At 60.9% G+C, this 19,640-nt stretch overlaps 2 protein-coding genes across 4 annotated transcripts in view; both read left to right on the top strand.

Moving 5' to 3' along the window:
- Positions 1-488, top strand: part of VAC14 (VAC14 component of PIKFYVE complex) — a 92,145-nt gene extending 91,657 nt beyond the window's left edge. The window contains exon 19 of the mRNA XM_004584011.4: positions 193-488. Within this exon, the coding sequence (XP_004584068.2) occupies positions 193-355 (163 nt within the window). The 3' untranslated portion in view covers positions 356-488. The remainder of the gene's footprint in view (positions 1-192) is intronic.
- Positions 489-2,127: 1,639 nt separating this feature from the next.
- On the top strand, positions 2,128-18,703 carry MTSS2 (MTSS I-BAR domain containing 2). Of its 3 annotated transcripts, none has more exons than XM_058674251.1 (14): positions 2,128-2,334; positions 5,852-5,913; positions 6,010-6,083; positions 6,456-6,540; positions 6,644-6,735; positions 6,827-6,901; positions 7,917-8,074; positions 8,393-8,500; positions 9,183-9,280; positions 10,501-10,627; positions 16,288-16,362; positions 16,672-16,848; positions 17,007-17,172; positions 17,262-18,702. In XM_058674251.1, the coding sequence occupies exons 1-14, from the start codon at positions 2,266-2,268 to the stop codon at positions 18,035-18,037; spliced, it is 2,142 nt and encodes a 713-aa protein (XP_058530234.1). In that variant the 5' UTR covers positions 2,128-2,265; the 3' UTR covers positions 18,038-18,702. The 3 variants fall into 3 exon arrangements, with proteins under 3 accessions (XP_058530234.1, XP_058530232.1, XP_058530233.1); XM_058674249.1 differs by having other exon boundaries at positions 10,405-10,627; XM_058674250.1 differs by lacking the exon at positions 16,288-16,362 and having other exon boundaries at positions 10,405-10,627; positions 17,262-18,703.
- Positions 18,704-19,640: the final 937 nt, after the last annotated feature.

The following is a 19,640-nucleotide window of genomic DNA, read 5'->3' as shown; positions in this document are numbered from 1 at the left end:
ATGCGATGCCTGCTCTGGGCGCCATCGCCAGCCCACTGAAGCCAGATCCAGGCGGCAGCGGCTGCTTTTCCCACCACTCAGGAGAGGGAATGCTCCCCGGCTGCCCCCTTCCTGGGGGCTGGCTGCTTGGGGGAAGGGTTACTGGCAGATCCCCTGGTCCCCCACAGCTAGCCCCTGCACCCCTCTTCCCAGAGACGGCTCTCAGGCAGCCCCCCAGTCGCAGAAGGCCGGCCCCGCCAGCATCGACTATGCAGAGCTGCTACAGCACTTCGAGAAGGTCCAGAACCAGCACTTGGAAGTGAGGCACCAGCGGAGCGGGCGCGGGGACCACATGGACCGCAGGGGGGTTCTCTGACAGGCCCGGCCAGGAGAGGCCTGAGCAATGGCCCCATGACACACTCAGGGTCCTCGGGCCTTCCCCACAAGGACTTGAGGACCTGTCCCTTGGGGGCAAGGCTGGATCTGACCACCAGCCAAGGCCGGGGTGGGCGGGAGGGGGAAGGATAGAGGCTGTGTCCATCCATTCCCCTGTCCACGCTCCTCTTGCAGCCCAGCCCAGGCTGCCGGGCCAGCACCCCAGACAGAGGTCAGAGTCCCCAGGGTGGGGCCGCAGCCGCCGACACCATTCAGCCTCCAGATTGGTCTCATGCCTTGTCAAAGAGCCGCATGGGCCTGCATGTGGCGTGTGCTGTGCGGACGTGAACACGTGTGGAGGCATGAGGCCCGCACAGACTTCTACTGAGTGATGTGCCCACCCCACCCCCCACCCAATAAAGAAATGACAGAAACCTCAGCCTGCACCTGCCGGTCCTTCCTAGCTGAGCTGAAGACCTTGTTTCCCACAATCCCCATCCCCGGGAGTGCTGTTCACACCAGGCAGTCCGGGCCCTGTGCTTTTTTCCTGGCCTGCCTTGGAACCCTGAACACCTTCCTGTTCCCTCCTCTTTTAAAAATTCTTATTTGAAAGGCAGATTTTGAGAAGAAAAGAGAGATCTCTCATCCATTGGTTCACTCCCCAAATGTCCGCAGCAGCCAGAGTTGGGCAGATTCAAACCCAGGATCCCGGAGCTGCTTCTGCATCTCCCACGTGGGTGTAGGGTCCCAAGGCTTTGGGCCGTCCTCTGCTGCCTTCCCAGGTGGTTAAGGAGCTGGGTGGGAAGTGGAGTAGCCGCAGGACAGAGGATTAGCCTCATCTGACTTTTCCATGCGGAGTCAGGTGTAGAAGGTGTGCTACCGGGCAGACGGGAGTGGCCCTCAGGAGTTCTGAGGGAGAGAGGGCTGCGCTGGAGGGAGGGAAGACCAACACAGCTTTCCAGCACTTGTAGGCAGCCTCCTAATGAGCCCCCAGGTGGCCCCTGCAGGCGCCTGGTTTAGGGAGGAGGAGTAACCCTGCCCTGCCCTCCATCTTAAGGACGTTAGCTGAACGTGGTTATCCCCATGTGCACAGGCCTGCGTCGCATCACACACATGTGCACAGGCAACAGGGACTAGGGGCCATCCACCTCCTGCTGCTCCCACACAGGCCCCAATGTATCAGGTAGGAGGCTGCCCAAGGGCCAGCAGACGCCTGCCTGAAGCCTGGCCGGCTCCGAGAGGAATCCTCCCGGCTTGGAAAAGAAGTAGATGCAGTTGGAAGAGGAGGGTCCCTCCCTGAAACGACGAGACGCCCCCTGACACCCCAAGACCCTGCTCGGTGCCGGGCGGAAGGTGCTGCTCCCTGCCTGGCTTTGAAAGCGCGGGGAACCCCACCACCGCCCCAGACCCCGGGTCAGAAGGTGGCAGTGGAGACCCTTCTCGGGGAAAGCGTCGGAGCCCCCACCCAGCGCTCGCCCCGCCCCAGCGCTGCCCTGACCGTCCCGACGCCCGCGCGCGCGCCGGCCTCGCTCGTCCAACCAGTCTGGCCGCACCGGGGCTCGGATTTCAAAGACCGGCTCCGGGGCGCGGACGGGCCCGCGCCCGCTCGGCCTTTCCCACAGCCCCTCCCCGCGCGGCGCGCCCCTCCCCGCGGCCCACGTGACGCCCGCGCCTCGGCGGCTCGGGTTACGGCCACCGCTCAGTCCCGAGCCCAGGCTGCGCCGCGGCTGCCCTCCCGCGCCGCCGCCAGCCCCGCGCGACATGGCCCGTGCCGCCCGCCGGCGGCCCGAGACTCCGGAGCGCCGCGCCGCCGGCCGCTGAGCGCGCCGGGGAGGCGGGAGGCCCGGAGCGAGCGCCGCGCGGCCGCCACCCCCTGCTCCCTGCGCCCCGCCGCCGCGGCCCGGCCCGAGCATGGAGACGGCGGAGAAGGAGTGCGGCGCCCTGGGCGGGCTCTTCCAGGCCATCGTCAACGACATGAAGGTAAGCGAGGCGCGCCGCCACGGCCGTGCCCTTAACCGAGCGCGCCCTACCCCGCGCGCCTGCCGGGCCCGGGGAATGTGACTGCCTGGGTGTCGGGGTGTCCAGCGCTCTCAGGGTCGCCCCGTGGGGGGTCCCGGCCCAAGCCTAGGAGCGCACTCTGGCCTTCTGCGCCGCAGACCTTCCCCTCCCCCCAAACCATGAATGGGGCTTCGGTCCCAGGGCTAACTCTGCTGCGCTTTAACTGATCTTGGGGGCTCCGCGGCCTCCACCTCCCTTCCGTCACCTGGCCCGCTTCCCAGCTCCCCGACACACACACCGACGCCCCCCGTCCCCGAGGCCCAGACAGTGCTGTCACGTCCAAAGCAGGAAAAAATAATAAAGCGGAGAACCGTTAACTCCTTCCCAGCCGGCCTCGGCCCTTGCGTCCGGCCCGATGCCAGTCCCCCTCCCCCTGAAAGGAGCCGCCCGGCTGAAGCTCCAGGCCTCCAGACTGAGGCCCCCTGGATAGGCCTTCAGCCTCACCTTGGGAGGAGGCGGGGAAAAGGTGAGGGTTGGCGAGGGAGCCTGAGGGAGCGCTTTGCCAGCGCCTTGCCACCCCAGGCTCTCGTTCCCCCCTCCTCCCCGCCATCACCCAAGGTCAGGCCCCAGCTGCACCAGGTTGTGGCTCAGCCCCCCAGGTGTGCCCACTGAGGGCCAGCCCGGGCTCAAGGTCATTAAGGAGAAGGCTGCGCCCTACCTGACCTCAGCCCCCATTGTTGGCCTGGGAGGAAAGAAGGAAGTCACCTTTTGAGGGCTTGAGGTTTTGAGGGGTGGGAACAGTCCGAGGCTGACCAGGCCCGGAGGCCCCAGGCTGGGGGGCTAGGAGCCAGCACCCTCCCCTCCTTGATCCACAGCGAAGAGGCCAGGGTTGTGGGCTGGAGTAGAGCGAAGGGCTGGGCTCATCACCCTCAAAGCCATGCACAGCCTCCAAGTGCACACTGCAGGGGGCCAAACCCCACACACCCCCAGGGCCTTCCATTCCTGGTGCTGGGAAGCAGGTGGTTGGGGAGGGGCTGTCAGAGCCCCAGGGGCAGCTGCCACATCCCAGCCCCCCACTCCCTGCCGCAGGAGGCTTCAGAACACCCTGGCCTGGGATTACCCATTATTAGCATTTAGGTCCCCCCACACCCCCAATCCCTGTAGTGACCTCCTGGGTCCACCCCTTCCAGGCAGGTCCTCCCTCAGCACCCCTTCTGCTGGTCCTTAGCACCTGCCCAGCAAGCATGACAACTCTGGCACTGGGGTCGCTTTCTGGGGCTGAGCAGTGCAAACACCCTGAGTTCCCACTGCAGCCACACAGCCGGTACTGCAGCAGCTTTGCTCAGAGCAGGATGGCTCCCTGTGTGCAAGGAGCCTGGGGACAGAACAGAAGGAAACAGCCATGATGGGGCCAGGCTAGCCCAGGGACTGGATTCCCTCTCGTGCAGACTTCACTTGGGGTGGCACAGGCACCAGCATGCTCCAGCCAATGGCGCACTCAGCCATTTGGGAACTCTGGTGAGGGTCAGAGAGGGGGGAACTGTGTGTGTGTGTTTCAGGAGCGGCTTCCAGCTCCTGGCCCAGCCAGCAGGGACCCTGGGCCGAGGGCAGATGAACACTGCTGTCACTGCACCCAGAGGCCAAGGGCAGCCTGGAGGAGGGGCTGTGCCTATTGGATGCTGGCCTGCCCTGTGCCACCCAGAGGAACTTCATCCAAGGGGATGCTGCCTGGTCCTGGCCCAGCTGGAAGGCACAGTGGTCATCCTTGCTTTCCCTCCAAAGCAGGAGTGTGGCTTTGCCCTGGCTGGGGGGAGGCCCCAGCGTGGTGGGCTGTGAGCTGGGTGTTGTGCCTGGAGATCCCGCAGGGCTCCTCCCAGGGGTCACAGGTGAGGAATCAACCTCAGAGTGGCTGCTCCCACCTGTCATGGTCACCCCAAGAGCCAGTCCCAGGGACCCAGGTCTCAGTGACTCCTTCATGTGCCCGTCCTGTCTCCCAGGTGCCTGCAGGCAGCCCCAATGCCTGGGGCAGAGCCAGCTGTTCCGTACACCCAGGTGCCCACCACCCATCCAGGACCCACGTGTCAGACATGGGACCTAGGTCCCAGCCTAGCCACCCTGTGACCTCTCTGATGAGGCTCTTGGTGTTTCTCAACTGTGCGATGTAATGGGGGAGGGGGACGGCAGTTGCTGCGTGGGTCTCCTGGGACTGCTGTGACTGTTGTGGCCTGGAGGGAGCATGGTGCACAGGTCTATGTGCTGAAGGTGGCTGGGCCTGGCTGCTCCATCCCACCACCCCTCCCCAGGGACCATTGAGGTTCTGGAAAAGCTCCCAGGACTCTGCTGGTTGGCTCCAGTGGCCCGCGCCCCTTGTGTCCCCTTGTCCCCTCTGCTCCCTCACCAAGGGCCTTGGCAAGCCCCACAGGCTGAGCCCCAACAGGAACCCTGCAGGTGGTGGGAGGGGGAACCCTTCAGAACACCCCTGAGGATGCAAAGCCTGGGACATCCCCTGGGGACTGCTTTACAGGCCCCTCTACCCTGGGCTGTGCCCCCAGAGGCCAGCCCACCCACAGCCTCCCAATCTTGCTGCAGCCCCTGTGGGCTTGTCAAATATTTGATCTGGTTGGATAATGGCAGAGCTGGTAGGGAGGTTGCTCTGAGCTGTCCGCCTTCTTGCTGTCCCTGCAGGCCCTCGGAGCAGGAGGAGCTTGCGGCTAGGGTATTTGCCATCCACATTACTGCCCCTCAGTGCCCTATCCTGTGAGCACAGGGTGAGATCAGGAGGTCCTGGGCTGGGTCTGGATGTCTCAGGGAGGAAGGCTGTAAGGCCCAGGCTCCCACGGGTGCGTTAGCCAGAAGAGCCCCATCATCAGAGAGGACAGCGGTCGGTCGCCAGGGGCCCGGCCTCCCTCCCGGGAACCCCCTCCCAGGGAGGAAGCGCCAGCCAGGCTGGGATAAAGGCCACACTGTTCTTCCCGAGGGGAGGGCTGCATCCCAGAACGGAGCCTCTGTTGGCCGCACAAGGCCTCATTGAGCCTGGGACCTGCTGGTCCTGGGCAGGCTGGCCAGCCCGGCAGCAGCCATGGCCTCGCTGGGCCTGGGAGCCCTTGCTGGCCTGCCAGGAGCCACTTCCGGGCCTTAATGGAGGCCGCAGGGGACACCTGGCATGCCCCGAGTCCGACCAACCCCCACCCCAGGGGACAGGGACAGGATACCCCTCCTGGGACTCTCACAGACCCATTGCTAGTTCTTGGGAACCTACTGTTTTCCATCCCCCAGTGTGGGAGCAGGGAGCAAAAAAGCTGCCCATGGTACACCAGCATGGCAGACTTTCTGCCTGTTGGTGGGAGGGCTGCCTGGTGGCCCAAGGGCTTCCTGTCCCGAGTCCTGCAAATGGCTTAGTGTGGACAGATGCATGCAGGGAGCTAGCAGACCCCCCAGCACTCCCATGCCCCCGCCAGTGGTGGGTAGGGTCTCACAGCCTCTCCCATCTCCCTTCCAGAGCTCCTATCCCATCTGGGAGGATTTCAACTCCAAGGCCACAAAGCTGCATTCCCAACTGAGGTGAGGCGGCCAGGGTGCCCAGCCCGGGAGGGGTAGACTGATACAAGGATGCCTCCCCGACTGACCGCACACCCCATTGCCCGCCCCTGCCCCCAGGACCACCGTGTTAGCTGCCGTGGCCTTCTTGGATGCCTTCCAGAAAGTGGCTGACATGGCCACCAACACCCGAGGTGGGGAGGGGGCACGGCTTGGCAGGGGTGACCTGGGTCCCTGGGTCCTGCACCCTGAGGGAATGGCTGGTTGCAGTGGAATGAGCCCCTCGGCAGTGATGGGTGAGGGGGATGGAGTACAGCATTTCCTTGTGGCGGGGTTGGGGGGGTGATCCCGCAGCCAGGGAAGTTCACCCTATGTGTGGCAGGTCAGACCCTGGCTTCTTCACCCCACCATGCTGGCATCCCAGGCTGTTGGCATGGGAGGGGCCCTGGGCTCCCGCAACACAGGAATCTTATCCTGGTCCCCGCACGCCCCCTTGTGGCCTGAGCCAGGGACTGCAGGGGGTCCTCCAGCAGGCCCCTTCCCACACTGCACACTTACCTCGCCAGGGGCCACGCGGGACATCGGCTCAGCGCTCACACGCATGTGCATGCGTCACCGCAGCATCGAGACCAAGCTGCGGCAGTTCACCAAGTGAGTGTGCTGGCCTGGTCAGCTGAGGGTGGGTGGCAGGTGTTTCGCCCAGGGAGCTGGTCCTGCGGGCCGCATTGACCCTCAGATTGTGCTGGCCCCACAGCGCGCTGCTGGAGAGCCTCATCAACCCGCTGCAGGAGCGCATCGAGGACTGGAAGAAGTCGGCCAACCAGCTGGACAAGGACCACGCGAAAGGTGGGGGCCAGGCCGGGCCACAAGGGGTATCCCACTGCCCAGGCCCCATAGGGACCCCGCTCTAGCGCACCCCCTCTCACCCTGCTCACAGAGTACAAGCGAGCCCGGCATGAAATTAAGAAGAAGTCGTCAGACACACTGAAGTTGCAGAAGAAGGCCCGTAAAGGTAGCAGCCACTCTGGTCACCCCAGGCTCAGCCCCCCCATCCTACCCCGGGGCTTCTGTCACCATGCAGAGCACCCCCAGCAGCACGCTGGCCAAGGGGGCCCTGTCCCCAGCACAGGCCCCTGCAACCTGTTGGGTGGGCCCCAGGGAACGGCCTGTCCACCCGGCTGTCTTTCACACATTCTCTCTCTCTCTGTCTCTCCTCCCTCACCCTTCCTGTAGAGCTACTTGGTAAGTCCGGTGTCCATGCCTCCAGCCGCTCCTCCTGTCCTTGTCGCATTTGTCTGTCTTCCCCCAGCTCAGGGCCTTTGGAAGGAGCCTCTCCCAGCCAAGGAGGAGCGAGCAAGGCGGTGGGTCCACCAGGGGGAGGTGCCCCTGGGGCCTCGCAGGGGGCCCTTGGCCAGGGCTGAGTCCAGGGCTTCTGCTGGCCCAGTCTGCTGGTCAGCTGGGGCAGGGTGGGGGGAGAGGGTGGGCAGACCCCAGCCTGCCCCACCTTAGCCATGCCAGCCCCAGGTTGGTGCTGACTTGCCCACCACCTGCCGGAATGCCTCTGCCTGGCCACCTCCTCCACATCGCCCTCTGGCCTCTCTCTGTCTCTCGCTGCCTCTTGGTGTCGCCTTCTTCATGCACTGCTCTCGAGGCCCAGCTCTTAGCTTTCCTGACCCCTACCCGTACTCCCCTCCCAGCCTGGCCTGCAACTAGTGCCTGGCTCTGCCTGGTCCTGCTTCCAGCCCACCTGCCTGTCTCCTGGGCAGCGAGGCTCCTAGGCTGAGGCGGTCCCCAGCTGGCTCCCATGCATTCGTCCACCCCAGGTCCATGTGGCTTTGCAGCTTTTGTGTCTTTCCTGTGTATGTGTGTCAGTCCTCTCTGCTCCAGTGGGACCGGCCCCTCTTCAAGCCCCAGCATCCCGACGACCCTCCCCAGCCCCCTGCCGGGGACACAGCTGGGGGGCCTGAGCCATGGTGCAGATAGCCAGGCCAGCACCCCCAGCGCGGCCTGTCCTCCCAACCCTCCAGGCAAAGGTGACCTGCAGCCGCAACTGGACAGCGCCCTACAGGATGTCAACGACATGTACCTGCTGCTGGAGGAGACGGAGAAGCAGGCCGTGCGTCGGGCGCTGATCGAGGAGCGCGGCCGCTTCTGTTCCTTCATCACCTTCCTGCAGCCCGTTGTGGTGAGCCAGCCTCTGTGGGCCTGGCACGGTGGGCTGGGGCCTGGGGTGGCCTCCTGTCTGGCAAGAAAGGCCACTTTGCGGTGACTGTCACCTCTCCCAACTTCTTCCTCCCCCACCCCTCACCAGCTGGGAACCAGCAGGCCCAGAGGCCTCACCTTCAGGCCATGGCTTGGTATGGGTAGGTGACAGGCAGCCCTGCTGGGCTATGCGGGGTCCAACCTCCGCCAGCAGCTAGCGGACGGGGCGGGAGAATGGGCAGGCGGGCAGGCGGGCAGGCGGGCAGGCTGGGGCCGGCAACGGGATGCACTGCTTCCTCAGAACGGTGAGCTGACCATGCTGGGCGAGATCACCCACCTGCAGGGCATCATTGACGACCTGGTGGTACTGACAGCGGAGCCCCACAAGCTGCCCCCCGCCAGCGAGCAGGTATGTCCAGCCTGGGCTTTTGGTTGGGAACAGTGGAGGCAGCAGGCTGCAGGGAAAGACACCTTCCTGCACTCACTGTGTGGTGTCTGGGAGAACCTGCCCACATGGAAGGGGTGTGGCCACCACCTAGCAGGGATCTCGGACTGAGAGCAAGCGGTGAACCAAGTCTGGGGGCCACTGCAGCCTTTCAGGCCAGGAGGGGTTGGCTCGGGCAGGGCGGTGGGAGGAGCGGACCTGAGGCCTGGGCTGAGCATACCTGCCCAAGGCGCTACCAGAGCCAGACTCCTGCCAGATGTGGCCTGGGCCCATCCACACACTTGCTGGTCTCTTCCAGTGGCACTGTTTAGGCACCTACTGTGTGCACAGCCTTTTCCACGGCTCATTCCATTTGTGTCCTAAGATACCCGGATTCCCAGGACTAAACAAACAGGTCCAGGAGCCGACAACCCCAGGGTGTCATTGGCTGGCCTGGCCCTTGGGAGCTCCTGGGTCTCCCCTGTCCCTTACTTGACCCAGGCCAGGCTTGGAAGCCCAACTCATTACAGAGGAGCCAAAGGGGATCAGAGAGAGCTGGCGCCCCCTGGTGTCTCCCTGCTTCCTGCAGAGGAGATGCAGGTTACCTGGCTTTCTGCAGGTTCAAGAGCACCCCCAGTCACACCACCCCTTCCCTACCCCTGCCCAGGTGATCAAGGACCTGAAGGGCTCGGACTACAGCTGGTCCTACCAGACCCCGCCCTCGTCACCCAGCAGCTCCAGCTCCCGCAAGTCCAGCATGTGCAGGTGAGCAGGGCTGGGCCCTCAGGGCAGGGAAGCACCCAGCACAGCTGCTTCCAGAAGCTTCAGGGTCCCAGGTGCCACGGGACCTGCACCTTGCAGGAGGGAGGAGGTGGCTTAGCCAGGTGCCTGGTGCCAAGTGCCTGCAGCATTGTCTTCACTGACTCCTAGCACCACTCCCTTGGGTGTGGCGCTGAGGATCCCAGCGTTTAATGGGCAGGACCCTGTCAGGTCCAGCCCCCTGAGAGGTAAAGCAATTGGCCTCTGGGAACATAGGCTGAGACCACAAGGTCAGGAGCAATTTAGCCTGGCCAACTGCTCAGAGCTGGTGCCCAGGCCGGTGCTACAGGCTTGAGGTCTGGTCCATGCTGGACCCTGGGGGTGAGCTCAGGAGCGGGGACCCTCCCCTGGGCTGGCGCCAGGGCCACAGCAGAGTGGATGTCCACTCTGCAGGTTTTTGGGCAGGGAGGGTGCCAAGTACCCCTCTCCCCAGCACTGTCCCCCTCCTGGGAACTGGCATAGACCCAAGCTAGGCCTGGCATCTGCTTCTCTGCAAAGGTTGATTGGCAGGGAGGTTGTGAACAAGGACAGGAGGTCCAGGGACTTGCAGGTTGTGTGTGGGAGCTGGGTCAGCTTTGTTGGCAGGAACACTGTCCCAGGGTAAGGAACTGTACCAGGTGTGGGCCCCCAAGGGCCAGGCACCATCAAGGGATGGTGGGACAGTGGGTTCCAGATCCACATGGAAGGTGTTCTCCATGCTAGACATAGAGACAACACCAGCTGGTGGACGCGGAGAGCCAATGAGATGGCCAACACCAGGCTTGGCGAGGGCCAAGTACCTGCCAGCAGACACCCCGGCCCTTGACGAGCCCTCAGGACTCGGCTCCCCTGGTTGCCACCCTAAGGGCAACTACTGTTCTTGCAGAGGGGCTGTCTGTTCAGGGACGGGTGGCATGTGCCCTGCCCGGCTCACCCTCTGCAACACCTGGATCCCAGGAGCTCGTCGTCTGACATTGTGTTTTCCTTCCTTTGCCCCCACCCCTCTTGCCAACCCTCGTCTGTCACCCCCCAAACACACACCTCTGTGTTTCCCCATCTGGCCACTGTGCCCTCCTCCCTCACTCCCTTAGTGCCCCCAGCAGCGGTAGCAGTGCCAAGGGTGGCGGAGCCCCATGGCCCGGGGGTGCCCAAACATACTCACCCAGTTCCACCTGTCGCTACCGCAGCCTGGCACAGCCAGCCACCGCCACTGCCCGCCTCTCCAGTGTCTCTTCCCATGACTCTGGCTTCGTCTCCCAGGATGCCACCTACTCCAAGCCCCCCTCACCCATGCCTTCAGACATCACCAGCCAGGTAAGGGGGCGTCAGGCCCGCGGGCTGGGAGCAGCAGCCTCAGGTGAGCTTCAGGCTGCTGACAACTGTCGGGACTTGGTTCTCCTCATCATTTACATTCCCGTTTTATGTCTCCGCTTGTAGTCTATTGTTCTATTTTAGAGGAGTGAGTAAACAACATACGCCTTTATTGTCTATTGAGACAACCACCTCTTTTGTAAAATATGCATTTTTATATTTTATTGAGAGGCAGAGAGAGGGAATGAACACTTCATCTGCAGCTTACTCCCCGAATGCCACAACAGCCAAAGCTGGGGCAGAACTGAGCTGCCCACACAGGCTGACAGGGCCCACGACCTTGGGCCATCATTTGCTGCTGTGCCAGGGTGCACGAGCAGGGAGCCGTAGCGGGAGTGCAGCAGCCAGGACACGAACTGACCGTCTGATCCCCTCGTAGCGCAGGCCCCAGTCGGCCCGTTCTCGTAGACAGTCGCTGGGCTGCTTGGACCTGAATGGCTCAAATGGAGACTTGTTTACTTTTGTGCTTCTTCCCTGGCATTCTGCTATTCCTTTTCTCCTACTTCTGCTCTACCGGGCTGAGCTGCAGATTACCTTGATACTGTACCACGCAGCCTTAGCAGAGTTAGAACTCCCTTTTTTTTTTTTTAATTTTTTTAAAGATTTATTTATTTTTATTGGAAAGGCAGATGTACAGAGAGGAGGAGAGACAGAGAGGAAGATCTTCCGTCCGATGATTCACTCCCCAAGTGAGCGCAACGGCCGGTGCTGCACCGATCCGAAGCCGGGAACCAGAAACCTCTTCCTGGTCTCCCACACGGGTGCAGGGTCCCAAGGCATTGGGCCGTCCTCAACTGCTTTCCCAGGCCACAGGCAGGGAGCTGGATGGGAAATGGAGCTGCCAGGACTAGAACCGGTGCCCATATGGAATCCCGGGGTGTTCAAGGCGAGGACTTTAGCCGCTAGGCCACGCCGCCGGGCCCAACATTTTTGTTTTTAATGCAGTCTTTATTGGTGCAGTCAGCCCTGCGCGTCTGTGGGCTTCACACACACAGCTCAGAATCTGCAGGGAAGATGTTACACCTGTAAATGACAAGATTTTGTTCTTGTCATGTTCCCCCAAAAAGTACACTATTAGCAGTCCACCTCCTGTTGGATATCCTAAATGACTTGAGAGGTTTGAGCGTGGAGATACTGTGGATTCTGTGCAGGTACCCAGCGAGCTCCACGGTGTCTTGTGCAGATAGCTGGAGGTGCCTATCAGCATCCAGGTCCCCGTGTTCACTGAGCTCCTTGCTGGGGCCCTCAGAGCCTTCTCCCCACACTAAACAGCATCAGTTAGAGGTGCAGGCAGAACAGGGCTGTGATGGCAAGCTCTGCAAACCTGCTTCCCCATGTCCTCCCTGAGAGCTGGTTGTGCCAGGGACTTGCACACACATTGGTATGCTGTCCCTCCTCTAACTGACATGCCTGTTTCAAGCCCTTTGTTTGCATTTAGCTACAGGGACTCCACAGCGTAGGCTTACTGCTGCCGAACTTACTCATGTCCCAGCTCCCACTTCCCCTCCTGCAGGGATTGTAGTTCGTGTCAGACCTTCTCAGTCTGAGTCATTCACCATCTTCATGTGTCTCCATACCACAGTTTCTTGAGATCTGTCTTCCAGTCTTTTTTTTTTTCCCCTTTCTTTGCTGTCAAAATAACAAGAGAGGGTTAACTTTTGCTTTGAAATCCTTTTGCAAATGTAAAGAAGTTGCAAAGAGTCCCTGAATCCCTTTCCACCGTCTCCCTAATACTGACATCTTTGTTGATTTCTAATTGGCTAATTATGTTGGCCTTTTCTGAAACCAACAGTTTTCAACTCCAAGAGATCAGTTTGGTCCAACACTGGCAGCTATGAGCTTTTCTCAGGTGTCGCCTGCTTCCTCTCGGAGTAGAGTCCTGTATTTGAAGGACTGTCCCTCAGGTATTTTGTAGACTGTCTCTGAGTTTGGGTTTGTCTGCTGCCTGATTGAGAGAACAAGAGCTCAGGGACAGAGGACCTGGGTTTGAGACCCAGCTCCGTTCCTGAGGCTGGCACCGTGGGAGGCAGCAGATGGCATCAGGTCATGCATATGGGAGACTCGGCATCAAGCCTGATGCAGCCCTGGTCGTTGGAGCATTTAGGGAGTAAGGCAGCAGCTGGGGAGCACGTCTCTGCTTTTACTAAAAAAAGAAAAATTATTCAAAAGGAAGAGTTGCAGAGGAGGAGAGGAGACAGAGCTCTTCCATCCTCTGGTTCACTCCCCAAGTGGCCACAACAGCCAAAGCTGGACTGATTGAAAGCCAGAAGCTTGGAGCTTCATCTGGTCTCCCACATGGGTTCAGGGACCTAAGGACCTGAATTGTTCTCCACTGCCTCTGCAGGCCCATTAGCCAGGAATCAAACCAGCATTCCTGACATGCCAGCACTCGGGTGGAGGCTTCACCTATTTCACACAGCAATGTCTCTTCTCCCTCAGAACAGCAGCTTGAGAGGGCATGCAGGAGTGGTGGGGAGCTGGCCGCATGGTGCCACTGCCTCACCGCTGAGGGCACCACGTTCCCTGATGAGCTAATGTCTGCCAAGCCTCCCCACCCCACAACAGAGGCTTTGCCTGTGTAAGACTCCTATGCGGGGACGAGCCACAGAGCCATTTACCTGAGGGCCTGTGCTGTATGTCCATCACTGCCATGTCTCTTAGTCTTCCCATTGCCCAGTGTGTGCATGCGGAGAAATGTCAATATGCACGAACCACATACCTATGGAGCCAGCAGGCCGGGAGCCCCTCCAGTTGCTTAATGCCCCCAAAGATTAACCACTCCCTGAGCTGGATGAACTTTTCAGTACTCAAATTTCATGGAAAATGCATACTATGGAGGAAGAAAATACCAAGCATGACTTCAGATATTTTCCTGCAATAGTAAATAATCTAGTTGCATTTCTCTGCAAACTTTGTGAAGTGCCTCCTGCTCGGCCTCATGTCCCCAAGACTGACCCGTGTTTACCTGGAGGTGTGTCCCACTCACCGGATGTGGCCACTCCAGCAGACAGACGTGAGGGGAATCCACAGCTCCTTGGCTGCGGTGGTGTTGATGGTGCAGCCATGTGCAGCACACACCTGTGAGTAGTCGCTGGGTGGCAGGACACATCCTTGTCAGGTCCCAGCGTACGCTCCTCTTCACAGGTCGGGGACAGTGCTGTTCCATGTCTTTTGGCGTGGAAGGCGCCCTGGGGTCGTGGAAGCAGTACTCCCCTGTGCTGCACATCCGCATGTCCTTGGGGATGCTGCTGCCCTTTGCGGATCCCTTTCTGGGAAGGGCCCCTTCGGATCTCTGGTTGGTTCCCACACCGGGTTTCCGCTCACTGACTCCTAGTAGATCTGGCATTGGCTGCCTGAAAAAAGGACAGGGTTGCCAGCAAGGGTGGAAACATGGCTGGGGAGGTCTCAGCCAGTTTGCTGACCCTGGGCAGTCAGAATTTGGGAGTGTTCCATCACACACACGAGATGCAGGACAGGATGGAAGCGGCAGAGGCCGTTGGTAGGCGACCGGCTCTGTAATGCTGGCATCTAAAATATCAGAACCTTCCATGAACACAGCACCACTGTGCAACTCAACAGCACACACATTTCTTCAGCATTTCCCACAACTTGGCTCAGGCAGTTCTCTCCCAGTGAGAGCTTCATCTTTTGAGAGGTCCAGGGATGTAGCTGAAGCCTCCAGGCCCCAGCCTCATATACTAAGAACCTGCAAAGGTGTAAACTGCTTGGTCCAGGGAAAAGGACCCCTAACTTCAGTGTGGTACTAACCAGAGATGGTGGCCACAACCAATCAGGAGTTAAAGCTGAGTGTCACTTAGCAACAGGGAAAGATTTACAGTAACAATAACGAACATAAAACTTCCCAGAGCTGCATAAAGTGTTGCTCCTTAAGTCAGTTACAAAAACACAGAAAAACTTGGCAAAAAAAAAAAAAAAAAAAGATCAGCACGTGACATGAGCCCCTGTCCTACAAATACATCAAGGAACAAAAAATGTGGAATTGGGCAGGTCCCCCCACCCCCGCTTTGAACTTTAAAGACACAAGAGCTAACTTTTGAAAACAGCCCTCTAACACCTGTAAGTTAAGCCAACAGCACCTTTTAAAGGAATACACCATATGAAGCAGCAGCCTCTGTAGAGCAGTTTTGGAACATTGGAGTTCCTTTACCAAGGTGTTGGGAAACCCAGTAAAATCCTGAGTGTCACTGTGGATGACTGAAGGCTCACAAGGCACGATGACAGAACGTTCAACAGTGAGAGGCAATGGAAGAGCTGTGCGGCTGACACTGTGGAGCAGCACACACTTAAAGAGGGGGCAGGGCCGAGGCCATGGCACGTGGATTAAACCTTCGACTGTGGCACCAGCATCACTATATACTGGTTCAAGCCCCAACCCGGTTCCCTGCTAATGGGCCTGGAAAGGCAGTGGAGGATGGCTCAGGTCCTTGGGTCCTACCACCCACAAAGAAGCTCCAGGCTTCTGGCTTAACACGGGCCCAGCTCTGGCCATTGTGGCCATCTGGGAAGTGAATCAGCAGGCAGAGGATCTCTGCCTCTCCTCCTCTCTCCATAACTCTTTCAAATAAAAAAATTTTTTTAAAGAGATGGACAGAGAAACTTGCATAATTTAACAAGCGGGTAAAATATGACCTCTGCGGCTCAGAGCAGCCAAAGGGACCCCCTCTTCTAGTTAGATGGGGGAAGACCACTGGAAGATGAGACCATACAGATACCGTTTTAAGCAGTTTAAAATGAAGTGCAGCCTGGCCAGCTGTGGTCAGGGTCTCTTTAAGCTAGTGACTGAAATGGTACTAGAATGAGCCATGTGGTGTCCTTCAGTACACATGGCAGCTGCCCAGGTGCTGGGCCTTGGCCGACCAACACACACAACATCCACCTGCCCACCTGCCGGCACCGGAAAGGAGGGAGAGGGGTTGGGGCAGACCTTGGGCTCAGAGGGAGTGGGGCAGGCTGGCCTAGGGCCCACGTGAGGGCTCAGGAAGGGCTCTGCCTTTGGAGGCTGGGAAGGCGAACTTGTCATGTGACATGGAAAAGGGTGTGAATTCTAGTGTCAAAAACAGGAGGAAGAGACAGGGGTGCCCAAACTCCCCAGGGATGACGGCTCGGCCACAGGGCCAGAAAAGGCAGCAGACCCAGCACGAGCAGCTCAGTATAAACAGCTGGGCCCTTGCACCACCAGCTCCTCCAGAGGATGGTCTCCCTCCTGCCAGGGCATCACCTCAGTTCACTACAGTCCCTGTGGCTCGTCACTAGCTGTTCTCACTGCCGGGACAGCCCCCTCACACCCCAAGGCTCCAGCCCCAACTTCTTCAACTCCGGGCTCAGTAGAAACCGCTGCCCAAGTGCTGCCCACGCACACAGACTGAGGACAGCTCTGCTGAGCCAGCAGAGGATGGCCCTGGACTGAGGAAACACTGACCCCACTGACCCGGCTGCCTCTAGGCTGGAAGCAGCCCAGTCCTGGGGTGCGACACCAGGGGCGCAGGGTGGGTGCTAAGCGGAGCAGCCCAGTGCAAGTGGCTGCCCTGACCAGAACCTTTTTTCTCCCTGCCCGTCGGCCCCTGCGCGCCTCTGCATGGCAGAAGTCCTCCAGCTCTGCATCTTCCGAGGCCTCGGAAACCTGCCAGTCGGTTAGCGAGTGCAGCTCTCCCACCTCGGTCAGTGCGCCAGCCCTGCCCCAGGGCCATCACCGGCTCTTTGCCCCATACCTGTCCCTGAAAGACCAGCTACCTGGCCACCCACTGCGGCCACTGCCTTGCCTCCAGGGCATCATGTCCTTACCCCACGACCTGGTGGCACCAAGGAGTCACAGCTACACTCCAGGTTCTAGTCTCAGCATTAACAGTGACCCCGCAGCCTCAGACCTGCATACCCTGAGCCTTCGCCACAAGGAGGCCCTCTCCCTCCCACCCCCAGCGCGGGTAGCAGCACTAGGGCCCCCCTGACCTCTCTGCCACACTCCACAGGACTGGACCAAGGCAGGCCCCCACGAGCAGCCCTCAGGCACCACCCTGCAGCGCAGGAAGGACAGGGTGGAGCTCCTCCGAGACTCAGAGCCAGGCCTGGCCAGCGGAGGTGGCCTAGGCCCTGGTGGAGAGGATGTACCACGGTCCCGGATGTCCCCTGCCACCATTGCAGCCAAGGTAGGTGGCAGCTCTGCGACCATCTGGCCAGGGTCCCACCGTGCTCCTAGGTCAGTGCAGGTGGTGCAACACAAGGTCTAGGGGCTGCTGCCAGGAGTCCTTGTTGGAGGGGGAAAAGCGGGGAACGAGGCCTCAGCCTACACCATTGCCTCCCTCAGCACGGGGAGGAGGTGTCCTCAGCGGCCAGTGACCTGGCCATGGTGCTGACACGCGGACTGAGCCTGGAGCACCAGAAGAGCAGCCGAGACTCACTGCAGTACTCCAGTGGCTACAGCACCCAGACTACCACGCCCTCATGCTCTGAGGACACCATCCCCTCCCAAGGTAGGCGGGGCAAGGCTTCCCCCCCCATACGGGGTAGGGTGGGTGGGGAGGGCCAGATGCACAGCATCCACACCCACATCCCCTGCCAGGCTCCGACTACGACTGCTACTCAGTGAATGGGGATGCCGACAGCGAGGGTCCACCCGAGTTCGACAAGTCCTCCACCATCCCACGCAACAGCAACATCGCCCAGAATTACCGCCGCCTAATCCAGACCAAGCGCCCGGCCTCCACAGCTGGCCTGCCCACCGCGGGGCTGCCGACAGCCACAGGCGCACCCCCTGGCGTGGCCACCATCCGACGCACGCCCTCCACCAAGCCCACAGTGCGGCGTGCACTGTCCAGCGCCGGGCCCATCCCCATCCGGCCGCCCATCGTCCCTGTAAAGACACCTACAGTGCCCGACTCCCCTGGCTATGTGGGGCCCACACGGGCGGGCAGCGAGGAATGTGTGTTCTACACCGACGAGGCCACCTCGTCCCTGGCACCAGACCTTGCCAAGGCCTCGCCGAAGCGGCTCAGCCTGCCCAACACGGCCTGGGGCAGCCCGTCCCCCGAGGCAACTGGCTACCCGGGGACAGGGGCCAGGCTGGCAGCCGAGGACGACGAGGAGCAGCGACTGGCAGCCAACCGGCACAGCCTGGTAGAGAAGCTCGGGGAGCTAGTGGCAGGTGCCCATGCCCTGGCTGAGGGCCAGTTCCCCTTCCCCACAGCCCTGTCAGCCACGCCCACAGAGGAGACCCCCACCCCTCCCCCAGCTGCCACCAGTGACCCCCCAGCTGAAGACATGCTGGTGGCCATTCGGCGCGGGGTCCGGCTGCGCAGGACCATCACCAATGACAGGTCGGCTCCCCGCATCTTATGATGGCACCACCTGCCCGCCCTCTCGGGCCCTGTGCAAGCTAGTGGCCTGGTCTGTGACCAGCTGCTGGCCACCCAGAGTGGAGGCATAGCCAGGGTAGAGGACAGAGCCCGGGAGAGGCAAAGCCACCTGACAGAACCAGACACCCAGCTTGGACTTGAGCATCTCAGCAGGAAGTGACTTCAACAAACCTTGCCAGGTCCGAGCCACAGGCCTCGAACTGGTTGTGGAGCCTGTTTTCTATTCTCCTTGCCGCCTCTGTCCCTCCATGCCCTCCGTGCAGGCCCTGCCTGTCCCATCCTCCAGTGAGCACATGGCAGAGGGGACCGGCCAGCAGTCCTAACCATCCCAGTCCTGCCTGGCCTGGGGTGCACACAGTGGCCAGCTGCTCCCCAAGGGCCGGCTGCCCCTCCCCCACTAGGATTTCACTCGCCTCCCCTTCTGCCCCTCTGCCTGACCAGGGCCTCCCCACCTGGGAGATGAGGGCGCTGTAGAGAGGAACCAGGTGCTCAGTCAGCTGAACCTATTTCGTGGCTGGGGTTAGGGGAGCAGGTTGGAGGCTGGGGAGCTCAGGGGACCCTAAGGTAGCTTCCCCTCCCCTGTGAGGTGGGACCAGCAGGGACAAGAGACCCCTGGGGTCAGAGCTGTTTGCTGTTTCCAGCTGGACACATTAATACATGGGGTCAGTTTCCGCCACCTCTGGAGGTGGGGGTTGGGAGGTATTTTGACTAATAAACGGAGCTGGCTCTGGGTGAGGACTGTGTGGGTACAAGGTGACGGAACAGGGTATTTGTCTGCCAGTGCCTGAAAGACAGGTGGGCTCGGGGCAGGAGCAGAAAGGGGAAAAGGGCTCCCAAAAGCCGGGGGAGCTGTCTCTCCCCCCTCCCAGGGTCCTAAATATAGCCAAAAGAAGGGTGGGGTGGGCAAGGTCAGGCCCCATGGGGCTGGGCTGCCATGGTGAGTGACTGCAGACCCCTGGCAGAAAAGCAAGCCCTGGAAGGCTGGCTTTGACTATTGCCAGAGGAGATGCCGCCCCAGGGGAGAAGGTGGCCGGGTGGGGTAAGGCGGGAGCAGGGCTCTCACCCCCACCACACCTGAGTCACCAATGTGAGCAGGAGAAAGCATGTGAGCCTAGGGCATGTGGAGGGATTCCAGGTGGACTTAGAGGTGGGTAGCACAGCAGGGATCCAAGGAGCGTGTGGGCCACAAGGCAGGGTGTCCTCGCCTGGGGTGGCGCAGAGTTAGAGCCGACCCGGGGCTCAGGTTAGGCCCCCTGGGAGTCCCATGAACTGGGACTGCAGCAGGACAGCCAGCTGGGTGGGGCTGAAGGGGCAGGAAGCTTCCCTCGGGGCTCCCCAAAAGCTCCTGAGGAGAGGGTGCTCAAGCCTCCTGGCACAGCCTCAGTGGCTGGGGGCCAGCAGAGCAGATGACCCACTGGGCGGGGAAGCCCCAAGGGTGGGGTTTCTGGGCACACGGTCCTCTCAGGGACTGCCAGGTGGGCTGACTGAGGGGGAGGCAGTGGGCAGCCCTAGCCTCTGTTCCCACAGGGGTGGCTGAGCCTGGATGCCCTGTGAGGAAGAGCCCATGGGGAGTTCAGCACAGTTGT

The sequence above is a fragment of the Ochotona princeps genome, chromosome 16 (genome assembly GCF_030435755.1).
Source record: "Ochotona princeps isolate mOchPri1 chromosome 16, mOchPri1.hap1, whole genome shotgun sequence".
Classification (NCBI taxonomy): domain Eukaryota; kingdom Metazoa; phylum Chordata; class Mammalia; order Lagomorpha; family Ochotonidae; genus Ochotona; species Ochotona princeps.
The sequence above is the reverse complement of the archived record's forward strand: the minus strand, read 5'-3'. Positions and strand labels throughout refer to the sequence as shown.